Source organism: Nomascus leucogenys, chromosome 7b (genome assembly GCF_006542625.1).
Source record: "Nomascus leucogenys isolate Asia chromosome 7b, Asia_NLE_v1, whole genome shotgun sequence".
Taxonomy (NCBI): domain Eukaryota; kingdom Metazoa; phylum Chordata; class Mammalia; order Primates; family Hylobatidae; genus Nomascus; species Nomascus leucogenys.
The window spans coordinates 10,674,442-10,693,842 of record NC_044387.1 but is presented as its reverse complement, the minus strand read 5'-3'; the positions used below and the strand labels follow the sequence as shown (position 1 = coordinate 10,693,842).

The 19,401-nt window shown below is 38.3% G+C and overlaps 1 protein-coding gene across 1 annotated transcript in view; it reads right to left on the bottom strand.

Moving 5' to 3' along the window:
- Positions 1 to 19,401, bottom strand: part of ENTHD1 (ENTH domain containing 1) — a 145,517-nt gene that overhangs the window by 66,630 nt on the left and 59,486 nt on the right. The window contains exon 5 of the mRNA XM_003264781.3: positions 11,600 to 11,720. Within this exon, the coding sequence (XP_003264829.1) occupies positions 11,600 to 11,720 (121 nt within the window). The remainder of the gene's footprint in view (positions 1 to 11,599; positions 11,721 to 19,401) is intronic.

Below are 19,401 nucleotides of genomic sequence, written 5' to 3'. Positions count from 1 at the left end.
GCTAGTGGCAGATTCACTAGGATATCAGAGAGTTGTCTGGGGACTCCTGGGTCACACTATTCCTTCCTAAATCAGACAAACACATAGTTACACAGTAAGTCAGATGCTGATAAGTGCTATACAGTGAATGAGGTGGGAAGAGGGAGGAGCGCCACTGGCAGTGGGAAGGTGTTGATTTTGAATACAATGTCCAGGAAAGCCTCTCTGAGACTGTAACATCTCAACAGGATGTGAAAAGAATGAGAGTGTGAGAATGTGCCATGTGTGTAGGACTCAGAAAAAGGGCACTGCTCTGGCACACTGGAGAGGGAGCTTAAAAGCTCCATGAGATGGGACTGTTGGGATGGATCTATTACATACAATTTGCTCAGCCACCTTTTAATTGGAGGACAGTCCTTTCACTAAGGCATTTAGAAAGCGTACCTTGATGGGGCACCAGCATCTCTGAAGAGCTCTGTAGTGGTTGTCATCTGTAGGCTGAGATGACCACGGATAACAGGGATGGTGCAATGGAATTGGGTTTCCTGATCTTACTGGGAATACTGGGGTCCTGGAGCAGTAAAAGCAAATAGCAGTGCTTAACTCTTGGAGACAAGCTAGGCACGATAATCACAGTTAACCACGGGGATGCCATGGTATCAGTTTTCTGTTTTTTGGTTTTTTTCTTACTTTCAGGATGTGTGGTGGTGGTTAATGAATCACAGGACCTGCGGAAAATAGATAGGCAGCCTACTAAGTGAGCTTAATATAAATAGATAGAAAACCTAACTACTGTCATTATAGGGGATTCATGGCTTCTTATCCAGCTCCTAAGCCTAGGCCAGTTCACAGAGCAAGAACTTCTTGAGGGGAAGTTCTGAGCCCTTTCAGAATGAATCCTGCAATGTAGCCACAGGTGTGTACAGTAAATCTTCCCCTAAGCCTTCCCTAGAGGTACCTGAAGCTATTCACAACAATGACGGTACTTAGATAAGTACTTATCCGATACTGGCTCTGAACTGACACTAATTTCTGGAGATCCAACAATGCCAGTGTAGTCTACTGGCCAGAGGAGGAACTTAAGAAACCAGGTGACACATGAAGTCTTGGCCTAGGAGCTACCTCACACTGAATCCAGCTAAACCACAGACCTACCTCTAGTTATTTCCATGGTCTCAGAATGTATGGTGAGAACAGACCTGCTTAGTAACCTGCAGAATCCTCCCCTCTGCTTCCACTACCCATGGAGTTCAGGTTATTAGGGTATTAGAGAGACCAGGCAGAACCGCTATAATTATACCACCTCCCCTCTAAAAATCTTTCTGGGGAGATTACGGAAATTAGTGCCACCATCAAAGATTTCAAAGTTGTAGGGGTAGTGATTCTTACCACATTCCAGTATAACTTGCCTGTTTTTCTGAAAAGCCACATGGACTGTCGAGGACGACTGTAGATTATTGCAAATATAATCAGGTGATGATACCAAGCATAGCTATAGTTCCAGTTGTGGGCTCTTTACTAGGGCAAATCAACACAGCCCCTGACATCTATAGTATATAGGTGTCAACCTAGAAACTTTCCTAAAATCCCTATTAATAAAGATAACGAGAATCAGTTAGCCTTCATGTGACAGGGACAACAGTATACTGTCTTTACTGTCTTGCCTCATGGCTGTGTCAACTCTGCTATGTCCTTCAATAGAGGCAAGAAGGACCTTAAATTTCTTGATGTCTGTCTCACAAAGCATAACACTGGCTATCACATTGATGATACAGTGCTAACCGGACTTATGCAAGAAGTGGCAAGCACTCTTGATGCTACATGTATGTAGGAGGTGGCCAATAAGTCCTGGGAAAGTTCAAGGGAATGCCACATCTGTGACGTTTTTAGAGTATCCGCTGGTCTGAAGCATGTCAGGATATCCCCTCTAAAGTCAGAGACATGTTATTGCATCTTGAAATGCCCAACATAAGGAAAGAAACATGATAATCATGGGCCTCTCTGAACTTTGGAGGCCATGGGTGTGCTGCTCTCTCTATTTACTGCCAGTTTTGAGTGAGGACCAAAGCAAACAAAAGGCCCTGCAGCAGGTCCAGGCCATTGGATAAGCTGCCCCGACACTTGGCTCATATAGAACCAAGGGTAAGGGAAGTGCCTGAGGCAGACAGGTGATCAGTGGAGCCTCTGACAGACAGCAGTAGGAAAATCACTGAGCAGACCCCTAGGAGTGGACTGCTAGGGCTTTGGAGTAAGGTCATGCCTTCTTCTGCCTACAATTATTATCCACCTAAAAAACAACACTTGGCTTGCTACTGCACCCTGATAAAGACTGAATGCTTGACCACAGGACACCAAGTGACTCTGTCAGCTCACGTTACGGGTGTTACCTGATCCATAGAAGATGAAACTGGATGTACGCAGTAGCATTCCACTATCAAATCAAAATGACATAGATGAGGGCCGGGCACGATGGCTCATGCCTGTAATCCCAGCATTTTGGGAGGCCAAGGTGGGCAGATCACAAGGTCAGGAGATCGAGACCATCCTGGCTAACATGGTGAAACCCCGTCTCTACTAAAAATACAAAAAATTAGCCAGGCGTGGTGGCGGGCGCCTGTAGTCCCAGCTACTTGGGAGGCTGAGGCAGGAGAATGGCGTCAACCCGGGAGGCGGAGCTTGCAGTGAGCCAAGATTGTGCCACTGCACTCCAGCCTGGGCGACAGAGCGAGACTCCGTCTCCAAAAAAAAAAAAAAAAAAAAAAGAAAATGACATAGATGAAACCAGTCCTGAAGCCCATGTAAACAATGCAAGCAGGTAGCTCATAATTCCATGGAGCATGATCCCACTCCTTCACTGCCTCTCCCTCAACCTACACCTAGAGCTTCATGGATAATTGTCTTGTCAATCAAAAGGGTAAGTATAGGATTGGTTTAGACATGAAATTAGCCAGGATTGCTGATACCTCAAGTATGCCAGTGCCACCTAGAAGTGGGTAACTGCTACAATACAGCCCCACTCAGAAGTGCTCCTGAAAGACCACAGGAGAATCCTCCTAGTCAACAGCATTGGAAACAGTACATCTTCTCACAGGACATCCTGGAGGACAAGATACCTAATGGGTGCTGGCCGGGAACTTAGAAAGAGTAACAAGGAGGCATGTGGATGGACTTTTCAGGATGTGTGCACAATGCGAAGATATTATGTCACTATAAATGCTTGCTAGGGGACGTTCACTGTGGAAGAGGTTCTCAAAAATCAGGTGGGAAAAATGCTCGACTTAGAGGCTATCAATAGTCTTCTTTCCTAGTCATTCCGGTGGTTGTTCAGCAGGCCATGTAGCAAGGATGACCTCAATAGGCAGGGGCTCAACAACATGACTGCTCCTCACCCAGGTGACCTGGCTGCCATAGAGCGGAGCATCCAAAATGCCCGGAGTGGTAGCTAATGCTACATTACTAAAAACAGCCAGTTACCAGGTGGCAGGTTGATTACATTGGACCCCTTTGTCTTTTTTTTTTTTTGAGATGGGAGTCTTGCTCTGTTGCCCAGGCTGCAGTGCAGTGGCACAATCTCAGCTCACTGCAACCTCTGCCTCCCAGGCTCAAGCAATCCTCCCACCTCAGCCTCCTGAGTCCCTGGGATTACAGGTGTGCACCACTATGCCTGGCTAATTTTTGTATTTTTAGTAAAGGGGGGGTTTCACCGTGTTGGCCAGGCTGGTCTTGAACTCCTGACCTCAAGTGAGCCGCCAGCCTCAGCCTCCCAAAGTGCTAGGATTATAGGTGTGAGACACCGCGCCTGGCCCAGTGCTTTGTCTTCACAGGGAGAGACACTGTGGGTGCAGCTTCACCTTCCCTTCCTGCAGCCCTCTGCCAGCACCACCGTTTGTGCACTTACAGAACACCTTATTTATTTTCACAGCACCTTACAAACAACCCTACATAAACTAGTCCAGAGTATAAAAAGGAGCAAATACATTCCAACTCTTTTTGTGAGTGTAACATGACCTTAGAATCAGAATATGACAAAGAGAATTTTAGAAAAACAACCCTAGCTAATTTACTCATAGACATAGATGCAAAACTCCTAAACAAAATATTAGCAAATCAAATCCAGTAATACATCCCAAATATAATATATCACGGCCAAATTCAGCTTATTCCGGGAATTCAAGGTTATTTTAATATCTAGAAATCAACTAATTTATGAAATTAACAGCCTAAAGGAGAAAAACCTGTAACTGTCAATATAAATGCTAAAAATGGAGAAACTCAACATATAGTCAAGATAAAACTGTTAAGGAACGGAGATCTGCAAAAACACACATTAAGCCTCTATCTTAATGACAAAATGTTTAAGTCATTCTCTTTAGGAAGTCCACAATCACACTTTCATTCAGCACTGTGTAAGTCATTCCACCTAGCATGGTATGGTAAGAAAACAAAATACAAACTGTATGGCTTGAAAATTAAGAAATAAGTTCGTTATTATTTACAGATTAAATGATTTTCAACCTAAGAAACCCAGAAGAATCTACAGATAAACTGGGAAAACTGGTAAGAATTAAACAGGTTTGCTAGATACAAAATCAATATACAAAAATTAATTCCATTCATTTTCATCAACAAACAGAAAATGCAATTTATAAAATGACACATTTTATAGTAGCAATGAAAATACATAAATACCTAGGACTAAACCTAACAAAAGATATACAGAACCTATATGAAAAACTATAAAAAAAACACATTAAGGAAGAATTAAATGAATAGAATGATTGGATATCATAAAAATGTCACTTCTCTGAATTGACTTAAAGATTCAATGTAAAGCCAATCAAAACTCCAACAGGTTTTATTCAAGAAACTTGACAAACTTTCATGTGTGAAAGCAAAGGGTCAAAAATAGCCCAAACTAATCCCACCACTTTGGGAGGCTGAGACAGGCAGATCCCTTGAGTTCAGGAGTTCGAGACCAGCCTAGGAGGCAACATGGCAAAACCCCATCTCTACAAAACAAAAACAAACAAAATTAACCAAGTGTGGTGGTGTGAGCCTGTAGTCTCAGTTACTTGGGAGGCTGAGGTGGGAGAATCACCTGAGCCCAGGAAGTTGAGGCTGCAGTGAACTGCAATTGTGCCACTGCATTCCAGCATGGGCGACAGAGTGAGACCTTGTCTCAGGAAAAAAAAAAAAAAAGTCAAAACTTTCCTGATGAAAGAAAATCATCAAGAATTATTACAAAGGTGGCGTGATTAAAACTATTTATCAATGCAGGGTCGGTCATATCACTGACGGAGCAGAATAGGGAGGCTATAAACAGTTCCATGCATATATGTAAATCTACTTTAGGTTACAGATGGCATTGCACTTCACTTAGGAAAGGACAGACTTTTCAATAAATGATTCTGGGACAGCTGGCTATCCATTTAGAAGTAAAATTGGACTTCTACCTCAATCGTACACCAAAATTAATTCCAGCTGCATTAAATATTTAATTATGGGAAGCAAACTATAAGAAAATGTTAGTCTACATAGAATGATCTTTATAGTCTTGAGATAAGAATTTCTTAAAATAACACAAGATACATACGAAAAGTACAAACCATAGAGAAAAAATTCTACCTCATTAAAATTCAGAACTTCTGTTATTCAGAAACTCCATACAAAGTGTAATGACAAGTCACAAACTGGAAAAACATTTGAGATGTGATACTTAGGCTCCAGAATAAAGAACTCCTACAAATCAATTAAGAAAAAGACAAACAACCAAACTGAAAAATGACCAACAGACATGAACAGACATGTCAGATGAGGAAACATGAATGAGTCATACCTATGAAATGTGTCGACATATGAAAATATGCTAAATTTCATTATGAGAAATACATTTTAAGGCCTGGTTCAGTGGCTTATGCCTGTAATCCCAGCTGAGGTGGGTGGATCACCTGAGGTCAGGAGTTTCAGACCAGGCTGCCCAGCATGGTGAAACCTCGTTTCTACTAAAAACACAAAAATTAGCAGGGCGTGGTGGTATGCGCCTATAATCCCAGCTACTTGGGAGGCTGAGGCAGGAGAATCGCTTGAATCTGGGAGGTGGAGGTTGCAGTGAGCCAAGATCGTGCCATTGCACTCCAGCCTGGGCAACAGGAGTGAAACTCCGTGTCAGAAACAACAAGAACGATGATAAACATTTTAGAACAAATGATGCCCACCCGTTAGACTGGATTTTTCTAGGGGAAAAATTGGTGAGGACATGCAGCAACTGCAACTAGAACTTTGGAAAACAATCTGGCATTACCTACCAAATTTGAAGATGTTCATATCTAACCGCATGGCAATTTTGCTTCCAAATATATGCCCTAGAGAAACTCCTGTCCATGAGAACCAGGAATCTTGTACAAATATACAAATGTAGAAACAGCATTGTTTACAATACAATAACTTGACACATAATGAGGATAATATTCCACAGCAGAATAAACAAATGCATTATAATATATACATACAATGAAATACTGTACAGTGGTGAAAATAGGTGAATCTTAAGAAATGATATTGAATGATAAAAGTCACAGAAAAATAAATTCATAATGACTCTACTTATATAAAGTTCAAGAGCCTGTGAAACGAAATATTTATTGTTTAGAGTATAAACATGTAGTAAAACTATAAAGAAAAGCAAGGAATAATGAGTAAAGAGAGGTTCCTCTGGAGGTGAGGAAAGGGGTAAGTCAGTGAGACAAGTCCCTAGTGCTAGTGGGGGCGTGAGGGAGTAAGACCTCTCTACTGCAGGCCAGAGTGTGAACAGCAGATCGTCACGTGCCTATGGAGGACAAAGGCAAGGGAGAAAAGGAGAAGAACTGGGGATTCTGTACCACAATAACTTTCCTACTTTATTTTTGTCTTGAGCTGAAGTTGCCAAAATCATAACATGGAAATTAGAACCATCTGTTGACAGGATAAGTTAGTGAACTGGACAGAATTTACCAAGAGAAATTCAGAATAATGTATTTTAGAATCTGTGTCAAATCACAGAAAAATATAAATAAAGTCTATTTTATTTGGGAGGGGAAAATAACGCCATTTCATCATTGTTTATAACAGCAAAAATACAGAAATAACCTAAATGCCCATTATGATAATACTGGTTAAATAAAATAGTATACATTAACACTATGGTATGCTGTTATAGTTGTTGCAAAAAAAATTAAACAGACCAGAACAAGAAAAGTGAACCAATGGAATAGAATAGAGTTGTTAAACAGATACTATTTAGTGCAGGTTAAAGAGTCATTTCAAAACAGTCGAGAAAAATGGACTAGTCAATAAATGTTGAGACAACTGGCTGCCCATTGCCCTTACCTAAAACCATTCGCAAATACTTTAAATGCACATGGATTACAGAACAATTAAAATAAAATATGGGCGAATATGTTTTATAAACTTGGTATGACAAAAGCCACCTTAAAAACACAAAAACTAAAAGCCATGAAGAAAAAGAGGAATAAATATGACTAAATAAAACATAAAACTTCTACAAAGACACCATTAAGAAAGTTGAAAGACAATTCACAGGCTGAAAGATATTTGCAACATAAATAGCAGAGAAAGAATCAGATATCTATATCTATAGACATATATAGATATCTATCTGATATATATCTATACATATAGCTATAAAATCAATTTAAATGAAAAAAAATCCAAAAATAGGTTAAAAAACAGGTAATCCATAGAAGAGGAAATAGAAATATCTACTCAATATGTAGCTATATGCAAATTATACCTACTATGTAATGCAAATTTTTACCCAAATGATAAAAACATAAGGCTTGAAAACAAGTGTTGGTGAGAATGTGAGTGAATAGGCTGCAAACCAGGGTGTGAATTGATACTGATATTCTGAAGGGCTGTTTGGCTGTATGAACTACGATGAAAATGGGCACAAATTATGACCCAGAGAATCCATTTCTAGGAGCACACCCTAAAGAAACACTCACATGTACACAAGGTTATTCACTGAAGCATTATTTGTAACAGTGAAAAACATCAAAATGTCATCAGCAAGGGAATAAACTGTGATAGGCAGGATTGCAGGAGTTTTTAAAAATATGACAAATCTCTACATATTGACATACACTGAAGGACAGCCAAGTGATATTCTGAAGTTAAAAAAAGCTTCAGAAAAATGCAGAATAATGTTTTAAAACAAAGTGAATTCTATATATTTCTAAAGGTACATGTATGTATGTAACACACAGAGAAAGGTATGGGAGGTAATCACCAAACTGGTAATAGTTCACTCTGGGGAGGTGACTGTGTTGGGGTAAGGGACAGTCAAGGGAGGTTTTGACTTTATCTGTATTTGAATTTTTTTAAATTAAGAGTATACTCACTTATATAATTTTAAAATAAATATTTATAAAATAATTGTGACACAAAATTATAAACTGTATAATGGGGGAATGGGCAAAGTCTTCTGGGAACATAGTGAAAGGAGAAACTAGTTTAGCATGCAGAAAGATTTTATAGCAGTTGTGACATTTTCACTGGGCCTGGCTATTCAAATAGGATTTTGTCAAGGATTTATAATTTGATGGAAGATTGTTGCATTTTCCAAAGATGACTACACCAACATATGTCTCATCCAATATGCCTCTTTCAATATGACACACTCCTTCCTCCATGGAGAGGTTGTGGGGGGTCTATGTCCCCACCCCCTTAAACTTGGGCAGGACTTTCTGATTGCCTTGTTGAACAGAATGAGGTGGAAGTATTACAGCATGACTTCTGAGATTATTCAACTTCTGTCCGGTCCTTTCTTTCACAAAATACTCATCCTTGAAACACAGCCACGATGCTGTCAGGAAGCCCAAACTAGCCTACATGGAAAGACCACATGAAGAGGCTCGTGTGGAGAGGAACTGAGGCCTCCAGCTGACAGCCAGCATCAACTGCTGGACACGTGAGTCAGCAAGCCTTCAGATGATTCCTGCCCCAGCCTTTGTGTTCCCTGGCTAAGGCTCGATATGCATCATGGAACAGAGACAAGCCATCCCCACTGTGCTCTATCCTAATTCCTGACCCAGAGAATCCTTGAGCAGAAAAAATGATTATGCCACGGAGTTTCAGGACAATGTGTTACACAGTCAAAGTAACTGGAACAAAGACATTCTAAAGAGAAGAAGGTACACAAGTAATGAAATGTCCCAGGGCATTGTGAGTACTGGCAGTTTTAGGTGATGAAGCCCATAGTCTGGCTGGGATCAGACTATGAAAAGTACTTGTTTGGTACTATTTTAAAAATTAGACTTATCCTATTGCCAGTGGAGAACTGTTGAAAGCTTTTAAGCTGGGAAGTGAAATGCTAAGATCTGCATTTTAGCAAGATATCTCTGAGACTACTGCAAAGGAAAGACTGCAGAAATGAACGGCTTAAAAATAGAAAAAGCCCCCTGATTAAGATGGGTCCCAGCCCAGTAAAATGGTGGGATCCCCCCTCCAGCTACATTTTTTACTTTTTCCTCCTTAGGATTGCTTCTTATGCTCATTTATACTCAATTTCATTTGTATTAAAATGTTAGGAGGGAGAACTTTTCTCCACACAAAAACCTGCCACAGATGTTTAAAGCAGCTTATTTAAAGCAGCATAACTGCCAAAACTGCAACCAAGATATCCTTCAGTAGGTGAATGGATAAATAAACTGTGGTACATTCTATTCAGCACTAAAAAGAAAAGAGCTATCGGCTAGGTATGGTGGCTCATGCCTGTGATCCCCGCATTTTGGGAGGCTGAGGCGGGTGGATCACAAGGTCAGGAGATCAAGACCATCCTGGCTAACATGGTGAAACCCCGACTCTACTAAAAATACAAAAATTAGCCAGGCATGGTGGCGGGCGCCTGTAGTCCCAGCTACTCGGGAGACTGAGGCAGAAGAATCGCTTGAACCCGGGAGGTGGAGGTTGCGGTGAGCCGAGATCGCGCCACTGTACTCCAACCTGGGTGACAGAGCAAGATTCTGTCTCAAGAAAGAAAAAAAAAAAAAGAAAAGAGCTATCAAGCCATGAAAAGATATGGAGGAACCCAGTGTTAATTAAAATTAAAAAAAAAATCTAAAAATCATACATACCATCTGATTCCAACTATATGACGTTCTGGAAAAGGAAAAACTATGGAGACAGTAAAAAGATCACTGGTTGTTAGGGGTCAGTGGGAGGGAGGGATGAATAGAGCACAGAGGATTTTTAGGGTAGTGAAACTACTATGTCTGGTGCTATAATGGTGGATACACATCATTATACATTTGTCCAAACCCACAGAATGTATAACACCAAAAGGGAACCCCAATATAAACCACAGACTTTGGGTGATTCTATGACAATGGAAGTTCATTGACTGTAACAAATGTACCACTGTGGTGTGGAACAGGGGTACAAGGGAACTCTACTTTATGCTCAGATTTGCTGTGAACCTAAAACTGCTCTAAGACCGAAAGTCTATTTTGAAAATTTTAGGAGAAAAAAATGTTAGGGGGTGTCAGAATACAAAATCATTTTCCTTAATGCTCTTCTTTCAAGCTTCTGGATCTAAATCTGTTTAAGAATACAAAGCAAACTGTCTAAAAATTATAACCACTTGTAACTAATTATCCATGTGACTAATGCCATCCTTATACAAACATCACTATAATCCCCAATTTCTTGTTTTTGTGTTTATTAAAATATCCTCATCATTCTCACAACTGTCTTTGTAAGAAAACTCTATAAATATGAACCTGAACAAGAAAATAAACCTATACTAATAAGCTATAGCACTTATACACTGGATATTATAGATCTATATAAGGAGAAAATGTGCAATGCATGGTCCAAGAAGAATGGGAAGATATAACTCAAAACATAAAAAGCCATCTCTGTGGTAAGGGAAAAGATGCCTGTATGAATAGAAAAGCAAAGATTTATAAGGTGATGAAAGATACTAATGAGAACGTTTCATTCTCATGTTGGCAGAAGATCTTCCATTCTACTTTCTGAGAAAATCAAGAGGAAGAATGCATTGAAAATTGAGACTTCATGGAGAATAGAGGCAGGATGCAGTGACTCAACAGTGAGTCAGTCAGATCCTCAAGGATCCAGAGTAGTCGCAGAGCCCAGCTGGAACTCAATTGTGTAATTTATTGGAGGCTAGTTTTGTATAATTTTATACTGTGCCTTTCTCTAATGTTAATTATTCAAGAGATGATTAACCAATTTGTGGCTACTGTGCATCTTAGCTCTTCACATTTTCACTTAATGCCTGCTTTTGAAAGAGGTCATAATTTAAATTCTTTATGAAAAAAACAGGAACTAAAATTAATTTTCTGCTATTAAAACTACTTGTAAAAGAGTTAAGGCTTGTAGTCAATTTTTGAAACAAACAATGAAAAAGGAAAAAGTAAAACAGAAAGAGAGAAAACACTGAAACAAATGGTAAAACAAGATTATAGGACCATGTTGTGGTTGAATTTATCCATGCTAGTTCTGTCCCTCATTAACAAAGTTAAATAGAAGCCAACGGTTGCTGTACTTCACAAAATAAAATCTGATAAATAAACTTCCTATTCCTTAACCAATTTACCTGCACCCAAAAGATCACAAACTTCTGCTGCTTCTGACAAGCATGTCATTGGAGAGACAATGGAAGGAGGTGTTGCTAGTAAAGGCAGCTTTGGATCATCATCAAAAAATGTCATCAGGTCCTGACAGAAAACACAAGAACATGAGAATTGAAGAAAAAAATTAATATCCCTGGATGGACAATTTATTGAGCTACAAAGTATCTAAATGTGCTGACATAATCATAAACACATTCTGATTTAATTAACTCAAACATACATCTATCGCTTGGTGTCTACTGGGTGTAGGGAGGTTTTCTGCCCTCAGGAATCCCCAGACCTTGCTGAAGACACCTTGTGTAGATAGCAAGGATTTTGCTTAGGGCACTACCTTTACCTACCACCCTTCAGCATCCTTACAGCATACTATCTCAGAGGCCAATTATCTTGTCTCATTGGTAATCATAAAGCCACTTGTATGTATCTTTTATTCATATTTAAAACTTTTAACTTTTTATCATCAAGTAAAAAGTAGACACAAAAGATAACCCAATCATGCAGGTTAAACAATAATCAACTGATGGCTAATCTTGTTTCATTTATATCCCTACCATGCCTCATTTGTGATCTGTGACAACCTGTTTCACTTTGAAGCAAATCCTAGAATAATCCCTTATTTCATTATGTATCTCTGCCTTAGTCCATTCTGGTCGCTATAACAAAATACCATCAACTGAGTGGCTTATAAACAACAGAAATTTATTCCTTACAGTTTGGGAGGTTAGCAAGTCAAGGTGCTGGCAGATCTGGTGTCTGGCAAGGCCCCACCTCCTAGACAGTCATTTTTTTACTATAACCTCTCATGGCGGAAGGTGACCAAGGAGTTCTCTTGGCCTCTTTTATAAGGGCACTAATCATATTCATGAGGGCTATGCCATTATGACCTAGTCACCTCCCAAAGATCCCGCCTCCTAATACCATCACTTTGGGTGTTAGGATTTCAACTAAGAATTTGGGAGGAAAACAAGTATTCAGACGATAGCAATCTCTAACTGATAATAACTGCATCAAACTGATAAACTTCATAGCTCCTAATGTCATCAATTACCATAAACTGTTCATATTTCCAACTTCTCCTAAATGTCATAAACAGGTTTTTCTACAGCTTGCTTGAAAAGGATCCAAATCAAGTCTATAGAGTGGGTTTAGTCGGTATGTCTTTTTTTTTTTTTTTTCTGTGAAGGGATAATTTTTCTCCATTGTAATTAACGTACAGTAAAATGCACAGACCTTAAATGTAGAGCTCGATAACTTTTATCATATGACTATACAGTTATATAGTAACCACATTTCCTTCACCCAGAAAGTTTCCTCAAGCTCCTTTCCAGCTGATACCGTCCCATCACCCTGCATCATGAGCACTATTCTATCCATATCACGATTATTGAATTTTGCCTGTTCTTGAGTTTCATATGAATGTAATCATACACTATGTATACTTTTGTGTCTGGTTCCTATTGCTCAACATAATGTACATGAGATTCATCCATGTTTTACTGTGTAGTTCCTCCCTGCTTTCCTAAAAAAACAGATGTGAATGTATCACAATTTGTTTATCCATTCTCCTGCATATGGATTATTTCCAAAGTTCATCTATTGTGAATAAAGCTACTATGAACATTCTTGTATAAATCTTTTTGTGGACAAATGCATTCATTATTCCTGGATACTACATAATAGTAGTATAGCATTTCTAGCTTATAGGACAGGTCTATTTTTAACTTCATTAGAAACTGCCAAACCATTTTCCAAAGTGATTTACCACTTTTAAAAACTCAACTTTGAGCTCATTTTAGATCCACATGTAAGAAATAATAGAGCCTGCATAACCTTTACTGTGTTTCCTCCAAAGGTAACATCTTGCAAAATTATAGTACAATATCATACTCAGGATATTGACATTGAAATAGTCAAGATACAGAACATTTCTATCACAATCACAAGAATCCTTTCTGATGCCCTTTCATAGACATATACTCCCTCAACAGAACTAATCTGTTCCTAATCTCTCCTTCATTTCTATAGTTGTGACATTTGAAGACTGCTATATAAATGGAATCATACAGTATGTAACCTTTTGGGACTGGCTTTTTTAGCCTCGCATAATTCCTAGAGATTCATCCAAATTATTTCATTTCAATAGTTTCTTCCTTTTCATTGCGAGTAGTACCCTTGATATAGATGTAACATAGTTTAACCGGTACAGGACCTCTGGATCATTTCTAGATTTTGGCTATTACAAACAAAGCTGCTGTGAACATTTGTGTACAGGTTTTTGTATGATATACATTTTCTTTTTCTTTTTGAGAAAGAGTCTCAGTCTGTCACCCAGGCTGGAGTGCAGTGGCGCCATCTTGGCTCACTGCAGCTTCAACTTCCCAGGCTCAAGTGATCCTCCCACTTCAGCCTCCCAAGTAGCTGGGACTACAGGTACGCATCACCATGCCCGACTAATTTTTTTTTAATTTTTTTTTTAGAAATGATGTTTAGCCATGTTGCCCAGGCTGCTCTCGAACTGCTGAGCTCCAACAATCCACCCAAACTTGGCATTCCAAAGTGCTAGGATTACAGGCATGTGCCACCGTACCAGCCTAGATGTTCATATCTCTGGTATAAATTCCTAGGAGAGCAATTGCTGTTCATATAGTAGCCACGTTTAGACTTACTAAAAAGTACCAAACTGTTTTCCAGGGTAGCTGTACCATTTTGCATTCCTACCAGTAATATACTAGTGTTTTAATTTCTCCATATTCTCACTAGCATTTGGCGTTGTCATTATTTTTTAATTTTAGCCATTTTAATATTCATTGCATGTTTAAATTACATTTTCCTGAAGGCTAATAATGTTGAACAACTTTTCTGCGCCTATTTACCATCTGTATTTGTTAAAATGACTGTTCATAACGTGCCCATTTTCTAATTGGACTGTTTGGTTTTAAACTGGTGAGTTTTAACAGAAAATGCTCCAGATATTAGTCCTTTGCCAGATACGGGGTTTACAAACATTTTTTCCCAGTCTATAAATTATCTTTCCATCCTCTTAACAGGGTCTTTTGCAGAGCAAGCGTTTTTAGTTTCGATGATGTCTAATTTATCATATTTTTCCTTTTAGGGGTCATGCTTTTGTTCAGTTCTTTTTTTTTTTTTCTTTTTTCTTTTTTTTTTTTTTTTTGAGACAGAGTCTCACCTTGTCACCCAGGCTGGAGTGCAATGGCATGATCTCAGCTCACTGCAACCTCTGCCTCCAGGGTTCAAGCGATTTTCCTGCCTCAGCCTCCCAAGTAGCTGGGATTACAGGCGCATGCCACCACAACCAGGTAATTTTTTGTATCTTTGGTAGAGACGGGGTTTTACCATGTTGGCCAGGCTGGTCTCGAACTCCTGACCTAGTGATCCGCCCGCCTCAGCTTCCCAAAGTGCAGGGATTACAGGGGTGAGCCACCGCACCCAGCCCCCGTTCTAAATCTCAAAGATTTTTCTCCTATATTTTCTAAAAGTTTTATAGTTTTATAGTTTACATTTAAGTCTGTGATTAACTTGGAGTAAATTTCTATATAAGGTTTAGGTTGAGATTCATGGTTGTCTGAATGTCCAATGCTGTAGCACCATTTTTTGAAAAGGCTAATCCTCCTACATTGAATTTCTTTTGCACCTTTGTCAAAAATCAGTTGGCTATGTTTGTGTGTCTATTTCTGGGTTCTTTATTCCGTTCCACCAATCCAAGTGTCTGTCTCTCCACCAATACCGCACTCTCTTGATTACTGTAGCTATACACAGGCATTAATATCAGGCAGAGGGATTACTCCCATTTTGTTCTTCCTTTTCAAGACTGTTATAGCTATTCTAGGGCCTGTGCCTTTCCATATCAATTTTAGAACAAGGTTATTATCTATCCCTATAGAAAACCTTTCTGGGATTTTAATAGGAATTACATTAAACCTATAGAATAATTAGGGTCATCTATACTATGACTTTTACTATGTTGAGTCTTCCAATCCATGTAACATGATAGGTCTCTATTTGGGTCCTCTTTAATTTCCTTCATCAGTATTTTATAATTCTCACCACATAGACTCTGTACATGTTTTGTTAGATTTATACCTAAGTGTTTCGATTTGGATTCATACCTAAGTATTTTAATTTATACTTCAGTATTTTAATACCTAAGTATTTCAATTTATACCTAAGTATTTCAAATGGTATTGTCTTAATTTAAGTTTCCACATGTTCATTGTTAATATGTAGACATTCAATTGATTTCTGTATGCTTTTATATATTGCTGGATTCAACTGGCTAATACTTTGTTGAGAATTTTTGCATCTAGTTTCATGAGAGATATGAGTCTGTAGTTTTCTTTTTCTGTACCGTCTTTGTTTAAACTTGGGATCAGGGTAATACTTGCCTCATAAAATGAATTGGGAAGTGTTCCCTCCTGTTCCATTTTCTGGAAGACATTGTGTAAAACTGCTGTTAATTCTTTATTTTTTTATTTTTTGAGACACGGTCTCACTGTGTCATCCAGGCTGGAGTACAGTGGTGCAATCAAGACTCTCATTTTTAAAATGATTGTAGAACTATTGAGTTTGGGTAGTTTACATTTTCTGAGAAATTATTCTATTTCTTTTGATTTGTCAAAGTTATAAAGTTTTTTTTTGTTTTTGTTTTTGTTTTTGTTTTTGAGAGAATCTCACTCTGCCTACCTATGTCAATTATCTATTTGGTTTGTTTGGTTTGTTTGGTTTGTATCAGACATAGTAGTTCCACTATCCTAAAAATCCTCTGTGCTCTATTCATCCCTTCCTCCCACTAACCAAACAAACCAAACAGATGTTTTTGGTTTTGTTTTTGAGACAGAGTCTCACTCACTCTGTAGCCCAGGCTGGAGTGCAGTGGCATGACTTGGGCCCACTGCAAGCTCTGCCTCCCAGGTTCAAGTGATTCTCATGCCTCAGCCTCTTAAGTAGCTGGGACTATAGGCACACACCACCACACCTGGCTAATTTTTGTATTTTGTATTTTTTGTAGACACATGGTTTCACCATGTTGGCCAGGCTGGTCTCGAACTCCTGGCCTCAAGTGATCCGCCTGCCTCGGCCTCCCAAAGTGCTGGGATTATGAGCATGCCTGGCCCGTAAGCATAAAATTGCTGGTAGTAATCCCTTACTATCCTTTCAGAGCTGAAGCAATTGTAGTGGTTTTCTCTTGTCTCATCCTGATACTGGTGATTTGTGTCTTCTCTCTTTATCTTTGCCAGTCTTGTTAGAGGTTTATCAACTTTTATTGTTTTTTAAATTTTTTTATTATTTTTACTTATTTTTTTCAAAGAACTGGCTTTTTGTATCATTCGTTTTTCTCTGTTGTTTTCCTGTTTTCAATTTCATTAATTTCTGTTGTTTATGATTTCCTTTCTTCTATTCTTTGTGCATTTATTTCGCTTTTCTGAGTTTCCTGAGGAAAGAACTTAGATTATTGATTTCAAACCTTTCTTCTTTTCTACTGTAAGCATTTAAAAAATTAAAATTTTAAAAAAATGTTTACATTATAAATGTAAGTGCTGAAAATTTCCCACTCACCACCGCTTTAGCTGTATTTCACATATTGCTAATATTGAGGTGAACCTTAACGTAAACTGGACTTTGGGTGATTATGATATGTTAATGTAGATTCATTGATCGTAAAAATTTGACACTCTGATATAGGATGTTGATAGGGGTGGGAAGGGTGTACTTGTAAGAGGGGTAGAGGACATAAGGAGAAATCTCTGTACCTTCCACTCAATTTTGCTGTGAACCTAATATGGCTCTAAAAAATAGTCTGTTAAAAAAAAAAAAAGATCAGAGTGACTTTTTTTAAATTTTGAGGGAGAGTCTTGCTCTGTTGCCCAGACTGGAATGCAGTGGTGTAATCTTGGCTCAAGCTGTCCTGCCACTTCAGCCTCCAACTAATTTTTTTTTTTTTTTTTTTTTTTGAGACAGAATCTCGCTCTGTCACCCAGGCTGGAGTGCAGTGGCTTGATCTCGGCTCCCAGGTCCACGCTATTCTCCTGCCTCAGCCTCCCGAACAGGCGCCTGCCACCATGCCTGGCTAATTTTTTGTATTTTTAATAGAGACGGGGTTTCACCGTGTTAGCCAGGATGGTCTCGATCTCCTGACCTCGTGATCCGCCGGCCTCAGCCTCTCAAAGAGCTGGGATTACAGGCATGAACCAGTATGATCAGCCCAGGGTAACATTTTGTAAAGATTTTTTAAACATTTAATACAGATTTTATAAACATTTTATAAAGATTTCTATAAAGCAAAAAAAAGTCATAAATAAAAATTTTAAATCAAATGGAAAACAGATAAAGAACCAGGAAGTGGGCTAACTCTCTAATACACAGATTGCTCTTAGGAATTGGTAAGACACAGATGAGAAACCAAACAGGAAAATAAGCAAAGGACATGAATAGAGTTAACAGTGAAAAGAAACAAACATGCCCAATAAACACATAAAAAGTTACTGTAGAAAATTAAAATAAAAATTTTCTTCCTCTCAGATTGACAAAAATGAAAACTTTTGATAACAGTATTTGCAAAGATGAGGGGAATCAAGATGATAGACTGTATAAACTGTATACCAGTACTGTGTACCAATATAAACTGGTACAACTTTTAGGACGATAATTTGGCAGCATTTTTCAAAATTAAAGATAAGTATAACCTTTTGGCAATTCCCCTTCTGAGACAGCATCATAAAAATGTATGTACAAGGATTATTATAGCAACTTTGCTTTAACAGGCAAAAACATGAAAGAGCCAAGTGATTACCAATAGGAAATGGCTAAGATTATATATATATATATATATATGTATGTGTATACGTATATATATAAAGAATACAGCACAGCAATATGTACTGATATAGAAAAATGTCTATAAGATGTAGTTTACTAAAAAAGCATATCTTGAAATATACATTGAATGATTACATTTATTATACAGAAAGATGTCCATGATATATTGTTTAGTTCAAAGCATGTTGCAGAGCAATACATATTGAATGAGACCAGTTAGGTAAAAGAAATGTGTAGACACAAAAATTTCCCCCCAAAATCACTGGAAACTGCTGGAGTTGCCTCTGGGGAAAGGAACTTGAGAAGCATGGAGGAGTAAGGAGCCACCCTGCTCTGCACTCTTCACCCTTTGATGTTGTCTGAACACTTTTCAATAAGTACTTTCTAATTTAAAAAGAAGTAACAAGAGTACAAGCATGAAAATAAAAAAAACCTTTTAAGCATAAAACAATGATGTAGCAAAAAGATACAAGAAAAATGAATTAACATAATTAGAATAAGTAGAATTTCCATTTCTCTAACAACTTTGGTGAGATCAAATTTTGGGAAATATAATAAATGGCATCCCAATAAACCAAAAGATAAAAATGTATACTCTTCATTTAGCAAAATAACAAATGAAGGCAGTAGGAAACAAATATTTATCGTGTATCACTATCAATTTAGTAAATCACAACTAGACTGAAGGTTTTGGTCAGCTTTAATTTTGTGTGAACCAATTCATAGCATCTCTATCTGTTTCTATGGAAACAACTGTGACCAAAAAAATCACAACCTCATTGTTGAATCTCCTCAAACAGGAAAAGAATAAGGTCTTTTGAGGTGATGAAAAGCTGCAAATAGCCTTATTCATTAGCAAATCTAATAATAAAAATTCTGGGCAGTATATGTAGAGAAAACAGATCATGTCTGTCATAAATTTAAAGTCTTT